Source organism: Malaya genurostris, chromosome 3 (assembly GCF_030247185.1).
Source record: "Malaya genurostris strain Urasoe2022 chromosome 3, Malgen_1.1, whole genome shotgun sequence".
NCBI classification, from domain to species: Eukaryota; Metazoa; Arthropoda; class Insecta; order Diptera; family Culicidae; genus Malaya; species Malaya genurostris.
In genome coordinates this window covers 199741865-199766291 of record NC_080572.1, presented here as the reverse complement: position 1 = coordinate 199766291, position 24427 = coordinate 199741865, and the positions used below count along the sequence as shown (strand labels likewise).

The window sequence follows — 24427 nt, the reverse complement described above, 5'->3', positions numbered from 1 at the left end:
CATTGACTATTATTGAATCTATCAACCGGTCCTTCATAAGTCGCAGAACTTCGCTAACCAACTAACTAACTAGCTAACGGTGCCAGACATTGTACGTGATGAAGTGGTGATGTGAGTTCCGCGCCTTCGTCTTCCGTGTCAACACTCGTCGGGCTCCCCGGTTTCAACAAACAGTGCAGCGATATAACAGCGCATTCTTTTCCAATTACCTCAATGTGCCCCAGAATCGAGTACCCTCCTTCCCCCGCTCTCGCGAGAATTAGAGAGCGACTTACAGCACACTTCAAAATTGTGCTCGAAGACGCACGACCCCACGGTATGGTATTAGTATTATTATTGTTATTAGTGTTATCATTATTAAATTAATTAATTGCCAACGCTACACACGTGTTAGTTCCCGATAGCACGTTTCGCGATCCAATGGCCCGAGTTATGTCGGTGTCGTGACTCCGACTCTTACTCTTACTCCGACTCCGGTGCGCTGATGCTGATAATGCCGAGGTTGCATTTGGGAAACAACAAGCTAACAACAAGTCGTGGGTCGTGATTCTGTGGAATCGAAAATTCTGCGGTTGGTTCGAAACTTGGTGTGATTACAAATCAATTCGTTATTGATGATAATGTGCTACTCTCGATAAACGGGATGTAGGTGTTGATACCTGGTGAACATGTCTTGTATTATAAAGAGCAAAGCTGGAACTGAGAATTTTTTTCATGAAATGTTTTCGTCGTAAGGTGACAGTTAGTACGTACTCTGAGTCTAGCATCTGCTGGCCTGTAAGGCTCTATTATAAAAGTAAAATAGTGACGTATTAGCCGATTATGTAGTTAGTGTGCTGTGTCACGTATGATTGTCACCCGTGTCGCCATATTTCATACGTAATATTGGCAACACTTCAAAAAATTTCACCCGAATGTTGTCAATTCTCTGTTGATTTTTCAAATAGCCGTATGAGCAAGTGACAGTTTGACAGACGGTCTTTGTTTACTTTCACTTTCTATTATTGTGACGTGATTGAAAGCCGTATAGGTTGCTTATTCGCTTGAAATGATACTGAACAAAATATATTTTGAGAGACATCATATCAATAAGGACAGTAGAAGTTTTAAGCATGTCAGCGCCAAAAATTTTCCAAGACCATTAATCGAACAACCAGTACAAAGGAGATTCAAAACCATAGGAGCTCATGCCAGAACCAAAATCCTCGATAACCAACAATTCAAATCTAATTGATCTTACACATTTCATAAATCGATTCAGCTGAAATGTCTCTGTGAGTGACAAAAATTATGTCACTCAATTTTCTCCGAGAACTCTGAGCTGAACCGAATTTCACAAACATCGATTCAAATGAATCTCAATCCCGATATGATTCCATACAATGCTTTTGAATTTCATTTGGATCCAACTTTCAGTTCAAGGACTACAGAGTGATATGCACCAATAAATTGAAAACAATGACGGAAGCTTCTTCCGAAAATGACTCAGCAGGTTTTTACCTAGGACAAGGCCAGACAACTGGCTTCTTTTTCCAAAAAAATACCGGCTCTTCTCATTCCGGTTGCTCCCTGTTATAAATAAATCGTGATGTTGCCAGTAGAGATAATTATTCATTCCGAAAAGCTCCTTCCCTTATAACATGCGATTATTTATCATTTGAAAAAAAGCTAATTTTTGGGTAGTTAATTTTTGCAGTTTTATTAACTAAAGTATCCAAAATATTCAATTTGAGAAAAATACTAACAAAGAGAAGTATTCAAAGATTTGGTGCTATTCTTATAATCAATGTTCTCGCCCATATCACACTTCGTGATTTCAGGCTTTCTCTATGTATCATCCAGTAATTGTTAAATCTTCTCGTATACTTTGCACATCGAAAGGACTGAAAAACAAATTGATCTTAAATCCAATTGAAATTAATAATTTTGAAAAGATGTATGTATGTTTGGAGCCACCAGACTGTACTGACTTACAGTAGATCCGAATTTGATTATCAGATAGCTTTCATATAATTGCTGTTAAGAAGGCCAAAATGGATTTTGAGGACCCGGCGCCTTCCAGCAAGAACATCCGGCCATATAATAAAGAATTTCGCTGTAGCAGCTCAAACCGGCCTGATGGTTTGTTTGTTAGAAGCGTGCGTCTTACTCATTTCAGACCTTCAGGGAAAAACACAAGGCTCCCCTCACGTGACTCAGGTTGGCAATCCACTCCATCACCCAGTCATCCACTTGTAAGATACCCTGATGCACCTCTGTCCCTCCCCGTTGTCGATATACTTGAGCATAATACAATATAATATAATATAATATAATATAATATATTATAATATAATATAATATAATATAATATAATATAATATAAGATAATATAACATAATATAATATAATATAATATCATATAAATTTATATAAAAAATATAATATAATACAGTACAATATAATATATCACATAATAATGCAATACAGTATACTACCAAGCTAGCACAAATTTTTTTAAAAAGCTGTGTAAAGCATACAAGTGAAAATCCGTTAAAAATCAGCGTTGCACACGACTTTGCACGTATGAATGTCTGTTGGATATCTGTTCTCTGTGATATAACATTATATAATATGATGTAATGTAATAATATATGATATAATATAACACAGTATAATTTAATATAATAAAGCACATTATAATATAACATTACACAATATATTCTAACAATATACTATAACATAATACAATATAACACAATACATATACTTATAATATAATATAATACAATATAATATGATATAATGCAAAGCAGTATAATACCATACAACATAATATGACATAACAGAAGATACTGTATGAAATGATACAATGTATAACAGTTAATGTCAGAGTGTTATATTGCACTTTAGGATGAGCTTCAAACTACAAACCATTTCGCACCCTCTCATTCTGCTACTAACGCAGAAGGCGATAGCACCCAGTCGACGCCGTTCTATTGACCAAATGTCATCATAGACGCTCGGGGAGGCATGAGATAGGAACTTGTGAGGACTTAATTATCTCACCATTTGACGACCAATTCATGCACCAGCTTTCATGTTTGTCAAAAATCAAACAAAATTGTTTGAAGAATACCCTTTTTTATATGAAAATAAGAGAAATATGAGAAAAGCATCATTACACCATTAGGTGGATAAAAACAGTTTTTACTTAATTTCGTGAGATTTTTTTTTGCTAAATTCGTAATTCTACTTTTTCAGAATTTATGAACAAGTATATGATAGATTTTCGATTGGAATTTACTAATAGAAAATTCAAATAATTTTCGAGTTCTATACATTCCAAAATGATTCTAAGTTTGTGATATTTAAATTTTAATATTCTATCGATTATAATTGATGTCATTTAGTATAGCGGAAAATTTTAGATATATTTTTTTGTTCTTAATTGCTTGTAAAACAAAAATCAAGCAATAAATTATTTTTAAATTGTAGTTGGTTTCTTTTTTCATGGGTTAGTATTCGAAATTCACATAATTTTACGTTCTATTTCTTATTGTATAAAACCATTGAAATTATTTAAAATTTTTGTGTTGTCACAAAATTTATTTCATTAGTAAATAGGATTGCAATACATTCACTTTGATTTTCAGAAACGTTTTAACGTAAAATATATCGGAAATTTTTAAAAAATTTTGAAAATTTAAAAGGGGACTAATAGACCCAAGTAGTTTTATATATTCCCTAACTAACAAGATCTGCCAACTAGATGAATTTAGCATTGAGTTTTATAAAAATATCCACCTCATCGCACTGTAATACCGGAATCGGAAGTCGGATCTGGATCTACTTTTCAAGAACTTTTTAAATAATTTTAAGACCTTTCATTTGCATCTTAGTTTCTAAAAATCGGTTGATAAAATTCCGATAAAATTGAATGCGCCATTTCTTTTAGATTTCCATATATTCTTGTAATTCCAGAACCAGGTTTCTGATAAGTTGCATAATTGTAAATCCTACTAGTGCATACTGGTAAATTTGGTGATTTACTGCACAATTGTCTTAGGTGTCCCAAATTTTTTTTTTGTACTATGTAGATAACATAATAACAGTAATAAGTTGCACAGACGATTTTAATATGATCGAAAATTTTTTCTTAACTGATGTAACATAAATAACAATTCTGCAATTGTACTACATCTTGAATTTTCATTAAGCTACATTTGTTACTAGAAAACGGCACCGATGCACTGCCTTTAAACCAAACGTTTTATTCGTGACTGGTGAGTTTCAACATGTTGAGTGTCCATCATGTTCTCGGCAAACGAAAAAAAAAACATCCTATGAACCTCAGACTCAGTCCGGGTGCCGGAAGGTAACGGAAGCAAAAAAAAAACGGTCAACATCAACATCAGTCCCCTTCCCGATGGGCAAGTTACTTAACGGTTACGGAAACTAAACAGCGAGCCCGCCGAGATAGAAAGGAAACGATAGCGAAAAATTTCACACGACACGTGTGAGATGATAAATTAATTAAAACAAAACCTCCCTCCGGTGGTGTGGACAGGTGTTGGAGCGAGGAGGATGAGGGGAGGTGGGGGTCGGTGTAAGGTTTGCTGCATCATGCAGGAGTTACGCGATTTGTGCGTGTTGAAGGATTATAAAAATGTTGGACGCTTTCCTGTTCATGCTTGGCCTCCAAACGAGAAGTACTTGCTCCAACCCACGAAGCACTTGACGAGTGGAGGATTGCCGTTTGTTAGCGAGGAGTTTACTTTTTTTTTTCTCGCTATTTTATTCTTCCATGTTTGACTGGCACCTTTTTTATAGTGCGGCAGTGAATAAACCAACAACAAACGAGGACTTGTGAGTGATAAATGAAATTTGATTGGCGTTGACCAGAAGACTGGGACTGGGGAGGGTGCCGCGGACGGTACCGAGTTTCGTTAGTCTTCGTTCGTTGTTTGTTTTAATAATTTGATACTCACCATGCAGCCAGTGATTGCGAGCGAATTGGGGTCAAGAAAAATCTACTAATCAGTGTAACCTCTAGAACTGCTGGTAATGAGTAGTTATGGAGTTACGTACCTTCCGACTCACGGAAAGAAATCCATATCTTTCGAGGATTTCATGTTGATGAATTAAAAATATCGAAATATGGGAATACGCGTAGCCACGTCCGAATGAAGATTCTACTTGGGAAGGAAGGATTGTTAGTTCAATGCATGTTGCTACTAGTAGGAATCCTCCGCATTTCCATATGCATCAAAGGCAGGGGTTGTTTTTTAGTAAATTTTCGAACAATATTATCATGTGTGTATCGCTCTGGGTAGCCGGCTACCGAGAATACGATGAAATTTTACTATGTTTTGTATTGATATGTGCTTCCTACTAAAATATTACGTTTAAAACGACTACCTTCCGAAACTCCGGACAGCAGACCGTCGGAATGTTTGCAATCAATTCAGGCATCTAATCCTTTGCATTGTTATATAGTTAATTGACAACCGTTATACCGGCAAGATATCACTCGATCACCATCAATCGAAAAATAACGCCTAACGCGATACGAAGCAATGTCGATATCTACTTCCTAACCAAATTAATAAAAAACTAAATGGACCATCCTGGCAGTCTAAACTATATCTACATATGTCCTAGTTAAACACGGACGCAAGAAATATCTGCACGGAAGTAAACTTTACGCGCACGTCCGGTCGATTAAAATCGTTTAATATTGAGCGGTAAATTATCAGTGTTCATCACTTGAACATTTTTTAGTTTCGCGAATCACATTAGGCCAAAAATAACACTTTTGTCACTTTTCACCAATCAACAAACACTTGTCACAGCTGCACTACCACTCAGCATAACTCTTTCGAGCAATTTTTCTACTGTAAGTTATTTGATAAACATTGGAATTTGACTTTTTTGAGAGCAACACTTGGGCACCGCATCGTTCTTCCAATGATGCCAACTCTCTACTCAGAACTCGCAAGAAGAATAAATTGAATACCTGGATAATCTGGTCCGGTTCCAAGCTGGCCAAAGTGCTGAAGATGCCTAAAATAACAGCTTTTTGACTGTTCAAAACCTACTAAGAGCTTGGAATCAGCTGACCCATGAAAAAAAAACTTAAAGGTTGTTCAAGACTCTTGCACAACCGTGTTTCGACGTCATACTTTGATCTATGATGAAACATATTTCAAACTTGATTAAAAGCAGCTTTCCGACGGGACTTGGGGATGTGCCGGAAATATTCTTGTTCGTGTTTGCCGACAACTTCGTGAAGGAGGCCATGATTTGGCAAGCGATTTGCAGTTGTATCCTGAAAACGAAACCATTCGTCACATCCTCGACGATGACTTCCCAAGTTTACATCGAAGAATGTCTGACAAAGTGTTCATCCGCAAGCATGAAGGCACTGTTTTTGGGTAGTTAAAGAAGTTCTTAGGGCAAGTCTTTATTTCGTTTTCAATTTTGCTATTGTATTCTTCGTGTGCTGTGTTAATGGCTATTTTGAGTTGATTGCATAGATTTAAGTAATTTTGAAGATGAGCGTCACTTTTTTCTTGTTTGTAAGTTTTGTGTGCTTTTTGTTTCCTATTTTTCAAATGTTTTAGTTGTGAATTGAACCATACAGGTAATTTGCTGTTATGATTTTTTCTTCTTCTTTTCATGGGCAAAGTTTCGGCTAATATTTTGTTTATAATGTGATAGAATTTGTTTACTTCGACGTCGACATTTCCTTCTGTACTCAGTATGTTCCGCCTATTTATTATACTTGGTCTACATTTGACTTCTTCAAAGTCAATTTTATTGTATTCCGGCACTTCCTAATATTCACTTCCCTACGAAGGGATGCATTGTGTGTAAATAATGAATATTCAATTGCGGTATGAAATGCTTCATTTTCCCATAATGGCAGGTTTGATGCGTTCACACAAAAGTCTTCTGTGCAATTTGTGAAAAGAAGGTCTAAATATGCATTTTGTTGATTTTTTACGGAGTTTACTTGATGCAGGCGAAAATTAGAAATTTTGTCGAAAAAGTAATGCAATGTTGCGTTTTCTCCTACGACTGGAAGTAAGATTGATTCATTTTCAATGTCAGAGATGAAGTCCGCATTACGTTGATTGAAGTCGCCAAAAATATGAAGCTATACTTCAGGTTCCATATTCGAAATAATTGTGTCTAAAGATTGAAAGAATAATTCAAAAGAGAATTTGTTCGCATTTTCGGGTGGGAAGTAGACAGAGCAGTAAATATGTTCTTCTCCCAATATTGAGACTTTGGCCCATACATGCTCAAACTCTTTATATTTAGGAGTAATAATTTCTTCAGAAGTAAAGCAAGAGTTAATGGCTATGAGGACTCCACCTCCAGATTTTTTCTGACAAAGAGATAAATTTCGGTCGTACCGGAATACGTTAAAATTATTTCCAAAAACTTCTTCACTTCTAACACTTTCATCCCAGCTGCTTTCAGTTCCAAGGATTACGTCGAAAGAGGAGGTTATTAAATTTTGATAAATTTCTGGAGCGGTATGTTTTCATTAGGGACTGTCGAGATGTCCGAAAATACGGACAAACATGAAAAATAGAAGGAAAGTGCTGTTTCCGTACCCTTATGTACTGTGTGGGCGCTGATGGGTTTCAACAAGAGTTTTGTTCAAGCCGAAAAAATGTGACTATCTAACTGTAACTTTGAGGATTTAATAAAAGCTCCGAAAAGTAACCAATGATGGATTTGTTAAACTTATTGAAACACGAATTACAGATCTTCTTGTACGACCCAATTTACTATTTGTAAGCCTTTATTAAAGGAACTGTCTGAACGAGGATGTTTTTCTGTGTGAAAAAGAATTCATTGCATATTCACGCAGCATAATAATTTCTTCTCCATACAATCGGAAATAAGTTCAGTAATTTATGATGAAATTTTCAGTAAACTGGAATGCCAAAACCAACTCAAAGTTGAAGTTTGCTAGAATGTTTGGTATGAACGACCATTAAGGTGAAATTCAGTGTCAAAAACATGAACTGAATGAATCACCGCACAAAGCGTATGGTGCAAAACCAACACAAAGAAATGCGAAATATTTTCAGATAATGAATTCTATGGGCTTACGACACGTTTTGTTCGCTAGTGCAACGAACACTAACTATGGATGGTTGTAGATTAGTATTTTTAATTGACTAATATGAGAAAAACATATTTGTGCAAGTCGTTTAAGATGGTCAATTTAGTCATTTAATTTATAACTAAAATAGTCTTATAATTTAGCATGAGCTGTTTATTGCACAGAACGACCGAAATTGCTTTTAACAACAAAATTTCCAAAATAACTATGAAATTAGTTAAAATTTGAAGAGATTGTGAGTAATAATGTTTTTACGTGGAACAGTGAAGTGAGTTTCGAATGTTGCACTCTAATTGTATATGTCAAATGATGTTTTTTGTATCTTCCAACCTTCCGGGCTACGCCGTCCAGTGTGCTACTTGTATTCGTTTTTTTTCCTAATGCTCAAAGTTTTCAGTGAGAGAGTTTCCAAGATTTTCCAAAAAGTAATTTATGTTTCATTCATGTCTTTTTCTCCAATATAACATCGTGTTCATTTATTTTTTATAGAAAAGATAACCGTGAAATTTTTTTCGGTAGTAGTGTGCCATCTAGTGGCTAGTAGTCATTACGTTATTAACGTTTTTTCGGTGATAGTGCGCCATATAGCTGCAAATTGCAGAAGCCAATTCAACCATTCATGTTGGCTGAAAACAACGCTTTATTTCTCTAATTCAACCAAAACAAATAGTTGAATGGAAATGAAGTGTGCCTTAGCTAAGAAATGACAGTACGTGGAATTGGTGAATTCAACTAAAAACATAGCCATTTCAACAAATATTTTATTATTATTGTTATTAAGGAAATGAGAATTTAAGAATCTAAACTATCAAAAGTAAGATTTTCGATGTTGTCTCAAAAAATAATTGACAAAAATCAGAAAATCAACTAATTTTTTCGCCAAAATGCTGATTTCGGTCTTTCCGTGTGCCAATTCGAATCATAAGCGAGAGAGTGGAGAGTGTGATACTTGTTGTGGTCGACTGATTATGTAATGTAATGTAATCAATGTAATTCATCAAACCTTTTTAAATCCACCTAGTGGTGTAATGATGCCTTTCTCATATTACTCATAACATCATAAATATAACTGTGGAATTCGCAAAAACAACTGTTCATTCAATAGAAATAGAAAAATTTGTTAGGAACATCTTAATCTAACAAACTCTACAAATCAGCAATCAATATGACCTCCCAACTGAAACTATTTTGAACCTAGTTAAACCTAGACTTACTATCTCATGCTCTATTTGGATTAAATCAATTAAACGAAATCTAACAAACGAAACGAACCTGCGTTTCGGTTACTTTTGCATATGTAAGTCAAACTAAACAGCATGAATCAACAGCATAAAACATGTCGTAGGATTATTACTTTTATTATTATTATTGACATCATTACAACACCGGCACGGTATTACTGCACTACCGGATGTGAGAATTTCATATTTTTTCAAATAAATTTGAATTAACATTCGTTTCATTCTTTCGGCCGTACTGATCATAAAATAGCTATAATTATAATCAACCGCAACACCATCTTTTACCAATATTACACACTAGTAGCAGACATTCGTAACCATTTCGATTTCTTCATAGCCGGTACGAAATAGAACAAAGCATGCATCATTTATTTTGTGTTTTCTTCATCTTTCGGTGTGGTACATATTGTCATTCTATATAGCGATCTGAAAACTGTGACACTCATCGCCCTGTAACTGCGGAACCGGAAGTCGGATCCGGATGAAATTTCACAGTAGCTTCAAATGTAATATGAGCTTTAATTCAAATCAAGACATGTGAAAATCGGCTCCAGCATCGCAGAGAAATCGAAGTGAGTTCAATTTTTTATGTTTTTCTGCACCACTTCCGGTGCTACCGGAACAGGAAAAGGGGGACCAGTAGGACCGAATTAAGCTTTTAATGCTCACAAACTAACAAGCTCTGCAAACTAGGAAAAAAATTCCAGACAGTTTTATGGGAATTGTACCTGTTTTTGACCATCGTTTTTAAGAAAATACTAACGAAATTCGTAATTTTCCACTTATCACGCTTTAGTTCCGGAACCGGAAGTCGAATCTGGAAAAAATGTTCTAGAAATTTCCAGGAAACTATAAGACCTTTGATTTGAATCTTAGGTTGTGGAAATCGGTTAAGCTGTTTCAGAGAAAATTGAATGCACACTTTTTCTGTAAATTTTCACATATTACCATGTAACTCCGGAACCGGAAGTCAGATCCAAATGAAATTCAATAGCAGGCTATGGGACCATAAGACCTTTTATTTGAATTTTTGTTTGTGAAAAACGGTTCAGCCATTTCTGAAAAAAAGTGAGTGCATATTTTAGTTACATACACACACACACACTGTCGGCGAAAATTAACCATTGCGTGAATTTTTAAAAGGGTTTTTTAAGGTTCGCTCATAAACATGTTTTCTAGAACCTAGTTGATATCGCAATGCGAAACTATCTTGAAAAATCACCATAGGGGGGAGAGTACATGAAATTTTCGGAATCGAAAAAAAAAATTTTGATTCCAAAAGGCTTAGAATTGCATGCAACGTCGAGATTTAGTGTCATCTCGAAAAAAAAGGCGGGTGAGTAATGTCAGAGACATAGCTGGATGTCGTGAATATGAAAACAACTGACATGTTCCTTAACAATTCCGAATATCAATTAGTTGATCAATTGTATGAATTATGCAAGCATTCCCCTTTTTCACATTTTTCGCAAAAACAAAGAAGGCTTCACTTGATCTCGATTACTGTGAATTTCACACAGCAAAAAGTGCACAAATCTGATCAAACAGTTCTAGATTTGCACTAAACTGAGGACTAAACCTTCGATTTGCGAACAACAAATCCTAATAGTTCCTTAGAAAATTTTTAGAGCCATTAGAACGGCTGATTTTGTGTAATGCTCTCCACCGTTGTTTTTTCACCAATGCAAATGACTGGCAGCTGTGACGTAATCGCTCGTGTCGGAAGCAAAACTAGGTGTGCAAACGACACAAAATACATCTGCTCGCAGTGGCGATAGAATCAATACTAATCCAATTTTTTTAAGAGGTTTCTTTTTATGTGATTTCGTCTGTAGCTTTTTCTCTAATGGGCGGTTCTGACGGCTATAAAAATAGCAGCATATAGAATTTGAATTTCGATTATTTAATTTCGGATTTGCATTTCATTGAAAGAAAATATCCGGATGCTGTACGGGATTCATTCCTGCCTTTCAGAAGGACCAAATTGTGGAACTCACTACGATATTAAACACTGTTCGGAACATTTTCCTCGAACGATTTTTTGTACAGCAGCAGATATTTTGTTCTCTTCCTCAGAACGCGTTCTGTTTGGCTGGTGTTGACATGGATCAAATGATACACGTTTAAGTTGAAAATTTTTGATTCTATTGGTAGTTAGATTATATAAATCCTTCCACAGATCACTGAGCTATGAGCTTTCAAAATACGAGAAAGGCAAACGCGCCTTATGAATTATCCTCTTTGATACTCGTTTATACCAAACATTTCAGAGAAGTTTAATTTTGAATTATTTGAGATCATGTCACACAACTGAAAATTTTATCATAAAATTGTGATCATATTTCCGATGGCATGTAGCAAAAATTATGTTGATTCGTTAGATACAACGAGAGATACTCACGATCAAAAACTTATCACTCTCTCAGAGGGTAAATTTTGAAAAGGCACCCCATAGTAAAGTAAGTCGTATTCACAACAAAAATTTTTTTGAAAAAGTCGACTTTTTGGGACTTAGAAAAAAAATTAAAATTTTTTCATGTCCCAGAAAGTTGATTTTTTTAAAAAAAAATTTTTTGATATGACACTAAATTTCGATGTTTCATGCAGTTTCAAGAGTTTCGGCATCAAAAAAAATTTTCGATTTTGGAAATTTCATGTACTCCCCCCTATGGTGCTTTTTCAAGATCGAAAATTGTCAAACCTTTACCACCGGGCAGCACCCCTTAAGCATGTCCGATTTAGGTCAAATTTTGCATGAAGGCTTTTTTCGAGGTGCTTAAACTTTTGAGCACTAGAGCTTAACGAAAATAGAGGTGATCCCAAAATTTTGGCACCCTTATATATAAGAGCGGTAAAAATCAATGTGTTTTGTCGGTTACGTCACTTATACCATCATATATCTGGAACCAAAAGTCACAACCATTTGATTTTCGAACTTGATCAATGGCTCGACAGTTCAGCCATCTCTGAGAAAATTGAGCGCACACACACATACATACATACACACACACAGATATTTTCCGATCTCGTCGAACTGAGTCGAATGGTATATAACACTATGGGTCTCCGAGGCTCCGTTCGAAAGCAGGTTTTTCCAGCAATTCTAATACCTTTCTATAAAGAAAGGCAAAACTGTCGAATTCCTGAATATTTTGTGAAGCCTTTAATGATGTAACTAGATGAATCATACTGTTTTCGATACTTCATAAAACAATGCCTTCTGGCATACTCAAAGTTGAGTACTTCAAATGCATTTGAACTGTGCGTGAAATTTATGAGAATAGTCCCAGCAAACAATATTTCATAATTTTATATACGTTTGGCCTTCGACTCGTCAGTGCATAACAGTTTATGTTGAACTATTATGCCACCTAGCTGTTCAATGTAAACCCGTAAGCAGACGTGAAAGTTCTACTATTTTCAGAACACGTTTTTGTTTTGTACTGAATTGCAGTGCAATTCAATACAAACATCCCCACGAACTCTTTAAATTTTCTTAAAAAACTTGAACGCAACATTCACTTTAAATTATTAGATTTATTGGAAATCAACAACATAACTTGAATCAAATGTAATTTCAAAAATGATCTTCGATTGTACCAGCTCAAGACAAACCAATTCCCACCACTGGCACGGGTTCTTCGCATGGTGCCAGCGTCGTCGTCGACGACTGTTCGACCCTGTGTCCGACCGGAGAACAATCGCTGTCGGGAACTTCATCACATACACACTTTTCACTGTTCCAGTACATGTCACGTGGACAGAGCATACTTTTCGGTTTTCCCGCGATACAGATATGGAACCGTCGGCAGTCTTCGTCCTTCAGAAATACCAACTGATTTTCCGGTCGCGTAATTGTGGGACAGTGATCTAACTGGGGCATACAGAGTCCCGCGGCAACCGAATCCGTATCGAAGGGAAGCGGTATACAGTGGTCATCATGGGAGCACTCCGTCAACCATGGCCAATCACAACAGGTTGTTTCTGCGTTCCAAATCAATCCCGGCGGGCAGTGCTGCGCCACCGGAGTTCCGTGCACGCAGGTGAGAAACCGACGACAATCAGTTGGATGCGAAAGGTGGATGGTTTTGTTGGCCGGATGTACCAGGGGACAAATTCTCGTTGAAAGTCCTCCAGTGGCAAGGCCAAGTGTGATGATCAGAACTAAAACGGTTGGAAAACAAATCTTTAATAATTGCAAAAAAACAAGAAACAGCCGCAGCTAAATTGCTACTAACTCAACATTGCGGTGGTTCGAATAGCGGTACGTATCCCAATCACCTTTTTCGGAGTTTTTATACAATAATTGCCAACGTACACAACGTATCGTCATTTGGCATAAACAAATGCCGGTACCGAAAGTTTGTTATCATTACCTGAACAGAACGCAGAAATGCTAGTTTCGGCACACGTTCTCCCAGTAGGTTCCGCCAATGCATTTCCTTACAGTCAGTGAGGAAGCTACGAAGCACAAATTTTTAGGAAATGAGAAAACAATTAATAAGTCTAGTACGCTAGACGTGACATACTTCCATACATAAACCGGAACCGGAGTGGAGTGTTAATTCAACAAAAGTCATTACAATTAACGATAGATTAGCAAATTCAACGACGTCAAGCTGTAAATTGGCAGACCAAGATAGCTTGAATTACCTGCATCACTGTGTTTTATCTTATGTTATCCAACTTTATTCTATGCAGAGGAAATGGAAGGCAATTCGGCGACAGGGGAAAATCGGGCAATGCTTGATATCTGTTCTGGTTTATGGTGTTAGCTACCGAAAAAAAAATTAATTTCGTTTTAAAATACCCGTCAATTTTCTTATAGAAGTATAATATTTTTGACACGAGTCTTTTGTTTCGTTGTGTCATTATAATCGTTCGAAATTTTCAATCTCACGTGAGGTATCAGATATCTTAAAAATCAGTGTTTTTTACAAAATCCCTCAAATTTTGAAATTTTGCTTTGCGGAGTCGTAATTGCTTTTTGAAATGTATAAACGGTTACTGTTCCGTTTCACGAGGATGAATTCAAAATTGAAAATTAGCGTTTGAAGCAAAATTTCTCAAAGAATCTGAAATGGCAACTCAAAATTATCAAACATTAGCCGAAATAACATAAATTTGAGCAAGTTTCAATTCAATTTCATAAGAGTTTCATCATTTTCTGTATCGCTTGCACGCTGCTGCTCCGTATGATGGTGATGTGAAAAATACACTGTGGGCTCGGTGGCGTTGTATAGTGAACAAAAAATTACATATAAAATAATGACACGAATTTTGGCAACATTGGCTTTGGTGTTGAAATAATGAGTTGAATGCAATAAAATGGGTATTATAAGAAATCGACTTTTCAGCAATATTATATATATGATTTGTTTATTACCATGAGGACATTATTTGCTTCAGCAATTCTGAGATTTTTGTGTAGGGAAAATTCTAAACCTACTTGTATTGTGTAATGGGGAAAAGGAACTTATATACTAACTTACTAACTAATACAGAGAGCGAAACGATTCAATTGAAGATTGCATCGATTTTTATCGGAATTTGCTTATAATATTATGTGACATTACATCTAATGGTTCTATATTTGTGAGTCTGTGTAACTCATTTGTACTAAACCAGGGAGGACGCTTCAAAATCATTTTCAGAATTTTATTCGGAATCCTTTGAAGCGTTTTCTTCCTGGTGGAACAACACCAAATCTTGTAGGTAGATCATTTTATTTTCAGTTATATCGCCTAAATCAACTTCATTTAAAGAAGCGAATAGCATTGAAGGAATATTGGTAGGTAGACTGCCATTAGAAGAAGATGATATAGCCAATCTGCTTATTAATAAATTGTTTTCGTTAGATGAACTGCAAGGCGTTCCTGTGTTTTGATTATTTGCATTAGAAGAATTAAGTGGTAGATTTCTACCTGTTACACTAGCGTAACTGACATTAGAAGAAGATGATGACGAGGTCGATCTACCTGTCAATAAATTGTTTTCGTTAGAAGACGAATTGGAAGGCGTACCTGTTTTTTGTTTTAAATTCGAAGAAATAAGTGCCTTAGAAGAATTAGGCGTGGCATTTGTAACGGTTTTTTGATTTTCAGTTATGTTCTGTAAATTTAAGGTCGTTGATTTGACTTGTTGTCTAAGCGAACGAGCGTTTGAAATTTTTTCCCTGACAGGACATTTCAAATAATTGGATTTATGATTTCCATTACAATTTGAACATGAAAATTTATCAGTGGTTTCATTCATTGGACAAACGTCTTTCGAATGCGATTTACCACAATTCAAACACCGTATATCCATATGACAATTTTTGGTTCCATGACCGAAGCCTTGGCAACGACGACATTGCGTTAAGTTTGCAATACGATTATACCGTTTATAATGTTCCCAATGAATTTTAATGTGGGAAATGAAACGTACTTTTTCTGAAGTTTTCAAATTGTTTACATCACTTCGATTGAAGTGTATTAGGTAAAGTTCATTGGAAATTCGAGAGCGTGGTTTAGAAGTACCATTCGCTCTTTTTTTCATAAGTATTACTTGGGAAGGGGCAAAACCAAGCAATTCTTTTAGTTCATTTTTAATTTCATCAATACTTTGATCATTTGATAATCCTTTCAAGACAGCCTTGAAGGGTCTGTCTGATTTTATATCATATGAATAAAATTTATGAAGTTTCTCGGACAAATATAGAATAGGACGTTCGTAATCTTCCAATCCATCAACCAAGATTCGACATTTTCCTCTTCGTCCGATTTGAAATGAGACTTTTACTTCCGGGAGAAAAGTAGAAAGCTCAGTACGGAATGCTTTGAAGTCGGAAATCATCACCGTCACTGGTGGCATACATTGTTGTTTCTTCCCAGAACGACAAGCGTCCATTTTGGGAATTTTTGAAGAATTTTCTTCTATGTCGCTACAATCGGATTCAGGAAGAATCTCGTAAATATTGTTAGACGGCATAGAATCAACGGAAGGGACATCCGTCCTAAAACACACTAACCTCAGCCCTTAAGGGGCGGGTAGGGTCTAAATTATAAAAGAAAAAATATGATATATATAAAAGAAAAAATATGATATATACCCTACGGGCTTCCTGGAGTAATTAATTGATTCCATTGATTTTATAGATAAAAAACTTTAAACGCGTTTTTCTCGAAAGTAGGTTTTGAAAGTGCATGTCCATCGTCATTCAAAAACTACTGCATCAATTGTATTCAAATTTTGCACACACTTTCTACATATAAAAAACCCCAATGTTTTCCTTTTCGTTGTTTGTTACCTTGGGGAAGTTCAACAGCTACAAAAGGCGGATTTTTTTTTAAAAAATCGTAGTTTTCACATTGAACAACAACCAAAAATTTAAAAAAATTGGAAAAAAACAAACAGAAACGTTGGGGTCTAGAAAAACGTCTTCTCTAACTATGCTGGATTCATTTGTTCACTTCTGATTAGTCTGCGCTGAGATACAGTGGACACCGCAAATCATGATTTTTTAGAAGCGTCCTCAAAAATACCTCTTCACCGACCTATTTCTCAATATTTTTCCACGAAAACATTACAAAATGTTGTTCGAATGATGCTTTTCTCTTTTTACTTATATTTTAAAAAATATCACTAGAAGATTCTGAGAAAGAAAATTTTTTTCTATCTTGAATAAAATAAGAAATTTTCTTTGGGTATACACTAACATACCCTTTTCAATTTGTAAACAGTTATGTCAAGTTAATAAGAATTTCAAATCGGACCCGGATGAAGTTAAACAGCAACCTATGAGACTAGAAGAACTTTTATTTGAGCGAAATTGAACAATACACGCTGCGAACGGAGCAAAGACGCACATTACCGACGTGTACCAGCTTTGCATCGTCATTTTGAATGACGATTTGAATGTTTTGACACCCATCATCCTATAACCGGAAGTCGGATCAGGATAAATTGCACAGTATATATGAAGACATTCTTTTATGCGATATTCACCTAAGCAGAGACCATTTTTGTAGAAACAGAAAATGAAAATTATAGAATGATAGTACTCAAGGGAGAGCAAGGATTAGAATACATAAAACGGAAAGGTGAAACGTTACAGAGAACCATTTAAGCAAGCAGAAATCTTCTAGTAACTTAACTTTTACCTTCTACCAGAGGAGTCGGGCTTAGGCATATGAACAATGCGAATCACCCGAGTCTCTGGTATGTCGGAAAGTAGTGATAAAGGTCTTTTACCATTTACTACCCGAACCGGCTGTTATGCTTTGTGAGATTTCTGCTTGCTTAAATGACCCTCTGTCACATCTCACCTTTCCGTTCCATATATATTCTAATCCTTGCTCTCCCTTGAGTACTATCAATCTATAATTGTCATTTCCTGTTTCTACAAAAATGGTCTCCGGTTAGGTGAATATCGCATAAAAGAAAAAAGAAATATTGACTATTATACTTAGTCGTTAAAAAAGAAAAAGTATATAAAGACAATGAGAGCTTTAATTTGACATACGATTTATGAAAATTGGTTTAACCGTTGCTGAGAAATCGAAGTGAGTTCCGTTTTTGAAGATTTTCTTCACTATTACCGGTGCTTTCGGAAGCGGAAACCGAGGACTAGTAGTCCCAAAGTAGTTTTATATATTTACTAACTAACAAGATCTACCAACTAGATGAATTTAGCAGTAAGTTTTATATAAATGTGCACCTCGTTTCTCTATCGCTTGTGAAAAAATACTCATGAAATTGAAAATTTTCACTAATCGAACTGTAATTCCGGAACCAGAAGTCGGATCTAGATCATCTTTTCGGGGACTTTTTAAAGAATTTTAAGACCTTTTATTTGCTTCTTAATTTGTGAAAATCGGTTAAGAAATTTCAGAGAAAATTGAATGCACATTTTTTTAATAAATTTGCGCATATTTCCTTGTAATTCCGGAACCGGAAGTCGGATCCAAATGAAATTCAAGAAAATTGTATGAGGCTATAAGACCTTTTATTTGAATTTAAGTCACATACATACATACATACATACATACCCACACATACACACACAGACATTTCGTGATACCGACGAACTGAGTCGAATGGTATATGACACTCGGCTCTCCGGGTCTCGGTTGTAAGGACACAGCGATTGCATAGCCTTCCTATATGAGAAAGTCAAAAACCTACTAGAATTACTTTGCTGTTGCAATATGCAAATCAGTAGTGAGAATAATCATTTTAGTGCACCGTTTGCAGTGCAAACTTCGTACAAACGAGTGCAAATAAAGGCAGCATTTGACTGCTTTGCATTCGCCAAAAATGCATCGAACAGTGTTTAATATCGGAGAAAATTCCACAATTCGGCCCTCCTGAAATGAATTCCGTTTTGCATTATGATAGTTTCATTCGTTGAAATATGCAAATCCGAAATTAAATAAACAACATCAAACTTCAGTATGTTGCTACTTTACAAGCTGTTAGGACCGCACGATTTGTGAAAAAGCTACAAAAGAAATCACGTAAAAAGATATCCCTTCACATAAATTGCTTCAGTATTGAATCAATCCGCACAAGGAGTAGTTCTGCTGCGACACGTTTGCAGTGCGAGTTTCGATTAAAACAAGAGCGTTGGAGTCATCCAGCTATTGGTCGTTTGCACTGAAGCAAAATGCACCGAATAGTGAACAACGACCGTTCAAATTCTACAAATCAGCCGTATGCGAAAATTTTCTCTAAATTTCTGTTTGAGCTGTTAGTATAATATTCTCACTAATAGTACTGTTGTTGTACCGTTTAATTCCACTATGTCACGTTATTACACTCTCACAAAGTCACTATTTTCACAGTCACTATTTTCACAAAAGTGTATCAAACGTTATCATACAGATACGTATTTCGGAATGTAATTTATATCCTTCTACTTACAACCGATACACTGAAGAAGGATGTAAATAACAACAAAATTAACTTTTCAAGGGAACTATCACGAACAGAATAATTTGGGTATCGTTCGTTTGTAATGACGACGTATAAATGATGTTTAATTCAATTATTGCATATATTTTCCAATGATTTAAAAGATCGTAGGATGAAATGAGTGATCACAATTTTATCTAACCATCTGCGGATGGCATCCCATTGCAAATGACAAATAAGCATAGTCTTTCATCAAAATTAACCTTCCAATGCATGTATTATTTAATATACAATGTTCATAACCCATCACCTTCTTGATTACAAAGTGTTGTAAAATCATTTCGCTTATAGCGTGCTCATAACGATCGTCAGAACCAGCACTGCAACGGAAACGGCAGCATGTTCGGCAGCACCGGATTGAATTGGAGGACGCGATCCCGATCCCGAACTGGACCCAGAACCAACTTCAGAGCTTCCTGGAGAGCTGTCGTTATTCACCGATCTACGAAATCGGAAACCGGCCAGCATTGGCTCAACCAGCTCCGCAACCGACTGATCGTGTTCGGGTTCTTCTACATTTTCTGCGTTGTCGACTTCAATTGGTGCTTCATCCTCAACCTCAACCTCATTGCTAGCAATATTTGACTTTCTTTCAAAAGACTCATCACATTCAGCATCCTTCAGATAATCGCAGACACAACTGTCCGCATTCCAGTACAAATCTTCGGGACAACGCAATTCCACCGGTTCTGCTGCAATGCAGGCACGGAACTTGCGACAATCGGAATGTTTTAAAAACACCACGTTCGGCTTAGGATCATCGCTTTTCGGACATTGATCGCCCTTCGGAGAACAGTACTGACCCACGGTGATGTCACTAAGGTTAAACGTTGCTCGCTCCGAAGCAGCAGCACCACGAGAGCACCGAGACGCCCTCGGGTAGTCGCACTGATTGGCCTCATGGTTCCAGTGTAGCCCCGCCGGACAATACTGTTCTACCGGAGTCGATCCGACGCATGTCAAATACTTGGAGCAATCGGTCGGATGCGGTAGGTGAACCGTTACGGACGGGTCAAACTGCAGTGGGCACAGAATCGAGGATTGACCCCCGGCGATGAGCCCGATTGTAAGCAAGAGGAGTGGAACTACGGAAGCTAGAGTAAGTGGAAAGTTGGTATTCGGTCACTTTTCTGTAACTTACCTAGGATTTCCATGGTTCTAGCGTTCGGTTGTGCTATGAATCTGTGAAGAACAGTCACAAATTCCTGTCAATTTATACACTGTGGATGTTTTCCGACATGGTTAACTTGAAAATCTAAGATAAACAAATTGGTTCAAGTGTTAAAGTAGTTTACTCTGTAACGTACTCGAAAGATAAACCATTAATAGCATTACAAGTTCTAGTGACGATTCTATCATGTGATATTCATTATAGAACAACATTACTTTGGCAAACAGTCTGTGTTGATACTATTGAAACTATACCGTTTGTTTGTTTTTTTCCTAATTGCTTACAATGGTTTCACTTTCCAAACACAATTTATTAACATCAAATTCTCATTTTGTTAGATTTTATGTCGCATAAGGAAATGTTCTAACTTTTCCTTCCACACGTCTCGTTAGATTCTGTACAGTACTTACCCTTGATATTATAACTACTCCTTCAGTCCAAAAATTAAGGACTCAATTGGGCCAATATCAGAGCAATTGGTGGATTTTAAACACTTTTGGTACGAATGTGACACCGCGAATATTCGAATAACTCGATTTTTTTCCAGAATTATCATTTAACAAAATAAATTCAAATGTTTTGCATGATAAAAAGCATCATTCGAACAACATTTTGTAATTTTTTCGTGGAAAAATATTGAGAAGTAAGTCGGTGAAGAGGTGTTTTTGAGGTCGCTTCTTAAACATCATGATTTGCGGTGTCCACTGTATCTCAGCGCAGACTAATCAGAAGTGGACAAATCAAAGCAGCATAGTTAGAGTAGAAGTTTTTCTAGACCCCAAAGTTTCTGTTTGATTTTTTTTAATTTTTTTTTTCAATTTTTGGTTGTTGTTCAAAGTGAAAACTACGATTTTTCACGAAAAAATCCGTCATTTTGTAGCTGTTAAACCTGCCCAAAGTAACAAACAACGAAAAGGAAAACGTTGGGGTCTGGTTTTTTATAAGTAGAAAGTGTGTGAAAAATTTGAAAAATTTTGGTGCAGTAGTTTTTGAATGACGATAGACACGGACTTTCAAAACCTGTTTAAAGGTTTTTGTCTATAGAATCAATGGAAACAATTAATTACTCCACTTACTTCGAAAAATCGTATTTTTTCTTTTGTAATGTATTACAACAAAACATTTCAGGAATGTTTTGTCAAGTTTTGAAGTCAATCGAAATAGAAATCTTGGGCCTGTGCGCCGAGCTCTTGCTTCTTCGTAGAATGAGATAGCCATAGACAAAGGTCCATAACTTCCAGAGTTTTGTTCCAATAGGCTTGAAAATTTCACAGAAAATTCTTCGAATGTTTTACTATAAGAAAATATAAAGAAAATAATAAATGATTTTTCAAAAGTGTTAGACCCTACCCGCCCCTTAATGAAAACCATATCACCCAATAAAATATCACCGAAAATTTTATTGCGCCGAATGCCACTTCATCGTTCGGGTAATTTTATCCAATCAATAATCTTACAAATATAGGTACAAAGATCAAAATAATAACAAGCTTTATCATCATATCTTGCCCTGATGTTTCCGTGATGTCAGAACAATTGATATTTTCTCGATATTTCATCGGAATATTGAATCCAGAAATTGAACAATATCTGTTTAGAATCAATATTAGTTAATATATCTTATTTTGTTCTTGATGAGGTATTCCAATTTCATTAAGTACAATGTATCCAGTAGTTCAATTTTCAAATAAAATACAGTTGAATAAACTGCATCAGAATCAGATAGGAGAAATGCCTATGATCTTATTCTACAACAAATGCTGTGATATTATAACAAAAGAATTTTATGCTTTGCTGCTATTTTCTCATGCAGACTTCATTGATTTTTTATATTTTAAATCTTATTTAAAACTAAATAATGTTAGTTTCTACCATTGAGATAATTGGTTTTAACACATGGATCAATAAGTCCCGAGACTAACAGTTCCAACGTTTTTCCAATTTTTCAATACCATGTTTATAAAAAAAATTATCTTTCGCTTCAAAATAAGCTTCAGTTTCAGCGATGACCTCCTCATTTGAGCCAAATCTTTTTCCTTGGAGCATTTTTTTCAAGATCAGCAAAGAGCCAGTAGTCACTGGGGATTAAATCTGGCGAGTATGGGGGGTGGGGAAGCAGATCAAAGCCCAATTCGTTCAATTTCGCCATTGTTTTCATCGACTTGTGGCAGGGTGCATTTGGTTCCATCGAAAGCAATCGCGGCACCCACTTGGAAAAAACCTTTTTCATGCTCAATTTTTCATGAAGGATAGTAAATACACTTCCATATGATATCTATGTCATCTCAGCAATCTCACGGAGCTTCACTTTACGATCTTTCATTATAATTTTTGTCACTTCACTCACATTTTCCGGTGTAACGGCTTCCACAGGTCTACCCAAGCGTTCCGCGTCATTTGTGTCGGTACAACCACGTTTAAACTCGGCGAACCACCGACAAATCGTTGCGTTTGATGGACAAGAGTCCGGATATCATTTTTCAATGCATTGTTTCGCTTGCACGGTGTTTTTACCCATTAAAAAACAATGTTTTATCAAAACACGAAACTCGGTTTTTTCCATTTTTTAAACAAAGTACAAAACGACTTTACTCCAACCTCGATAACTCAGCTGTTTCTGGTCGGATAGACTTAAAATTTTGACCCGTTTCAAGCAAAGGTTAGTAGTCTAGAAAGACGTGGTTACTGGGTTACTAAGAGCGCCATCTCTGCTTTAGTCTCGGGACTTATTGATCCATGTGTTAATAATACAATTTTCTACTGGTTTGCAAATCACTTCTACCCGGATAGATCTAACACTTTCGAGAAATCATTGGTTTTTCCACATTTCCAGAATTTTATGCCATTTATTATTATTATTACTGTCGTTTACTTATACCCGGATTTAACCTTTCCGGTCGTTCGCCAGGTAATGTTTTGTAAAATTTTCAAACCCATCGGAACAAAATTCTGGAAGTTATGGGTCTTTACCTTTGCTCATCTCACACTGCGAAGAAGAAAGAGATCGTCGCTTAGGTCCAAGAGTTCTGTTTCGATTGACTTGAAAATTTGACAAAACATTCTTGAAATGTTTAATTATAACAAACAATGTTTCATTATAACAAATAACAAAATATGATTTTTCGATTGTGTTGGACCCTACCCGCCCCGCTAGGGAAGCGCGGAACACCAAGCTTGAAAAAAAGTTGGAACGGTGATTTTGAGCTATTATAGCTCAGCTGTTATTTGACCAATTTCAATAAATTTTACACCCTCGAATTTTGTGAAGTTTGTAGATTATTTTAAGTGCATCATTATTGACGATCGTTTATGAAAAACTAATGAAAATCTTATTTTGTCCGTTCCAAGTTTTATTTCAAGCTCAAAATATGCCCTATCTGAATCCATGTGGCACCTGCATCGCGAATCGGATATTGAGAACTTCATCTTTACCGAGTTTTAACGTTGTTGTTAGTCAACCGATTTCCGAAACTTGTTCTTCATTGGAAAGATACTATTTCCCGAAATAAAATGCACTAAAAAAATTGAAAAATAGGGTTGTCTACCCAAAGTTCTGCATTGGAATGGCAAATATGCTCCAGCGATGAAATAAATTCCATGAATGGTTTCAACTTCGATTCCAAAGCTTTCAATAACTTTAGTATTGAAAGAAGGTAAAATTCGATGTTTAATTTGCCGTTGGACAAAAATGGCAACTCTATCACCCATTCCAGTAAACCTGTCAAACCTGTCAATTTGGTTTAAGAAAAGTTTCTGTCACAATGGCAAAATGAATTTTGTGAACTTTGAGAAAATTATAAAAGTCATCTTCACTCGATTTTAAATATTAAGCATTCGAATTTAAAATATTCAAATAATTATTTAATATCACTGTGAAATTTTGAATTAATTATAATATTATTTGCAAATTGCCATCCGATTTGAAATGCTTCA

General features: G+C 35.9%; 2 protein-coding genes across 3 annotated transcripts; both read right to left on the bottom strand.

Moving 5' to 3' along the window:
- Window positions 1-462: 462 nt before the first annotated feature.
- LOC131434167 (peritrophin-1-like) lies at window positions 463-13805 on the bottom strand. Its single transcript, XM_058600816.1, has 5 exons — window positions 13743-13805; window positions 12992-13552; window positions 10157-10178; window positions 9969-9989; window positions 463-566 (listed from the first exon to the last, which is right to left on the bottom strand). Exons 1-5 carry the CDS (start codon window positions 13803-13805, stop codon window positions 463-465), a joined length of 771 nt encoding a protein of 256 aa, XP_058456799.1.
- Window positions 13806-19386: 5581 nt separating this feature from the next.
- LOC131437774 (peritrophin-1-like) lies at window positions 19387-20548 on the bottom strand. 2 transcript variants are annotated; one of them, XM_058607333.1, is made up of 2 exons: window positions 20465-20548; window positions 19387-20408 (listed from the first exon to the last, which is right to left on the bottom strand). In XM_058607333.1, exons 1-2 carry the CDS (start codon window positions 20475-20477, stop codon window positions 19609-19611), a joined length of 813 nt encoding a protein of 270 aa, XP_058463316.1. In that variant the 5' UTR covers window positions 20478-20548; the 3' UTR covers window positions 19387-19608. The 2 variants fall into 2 exon arrangements, with proteins under 2 accessions (XP_058463316.1, XP_058463315.1); XM_058607332.1 differs by having other exon boundaries at window positions 19387-20417; window positions 20465-20496.
- Window positions 20549-24427: the final 3879 nt, after the last annotated feature.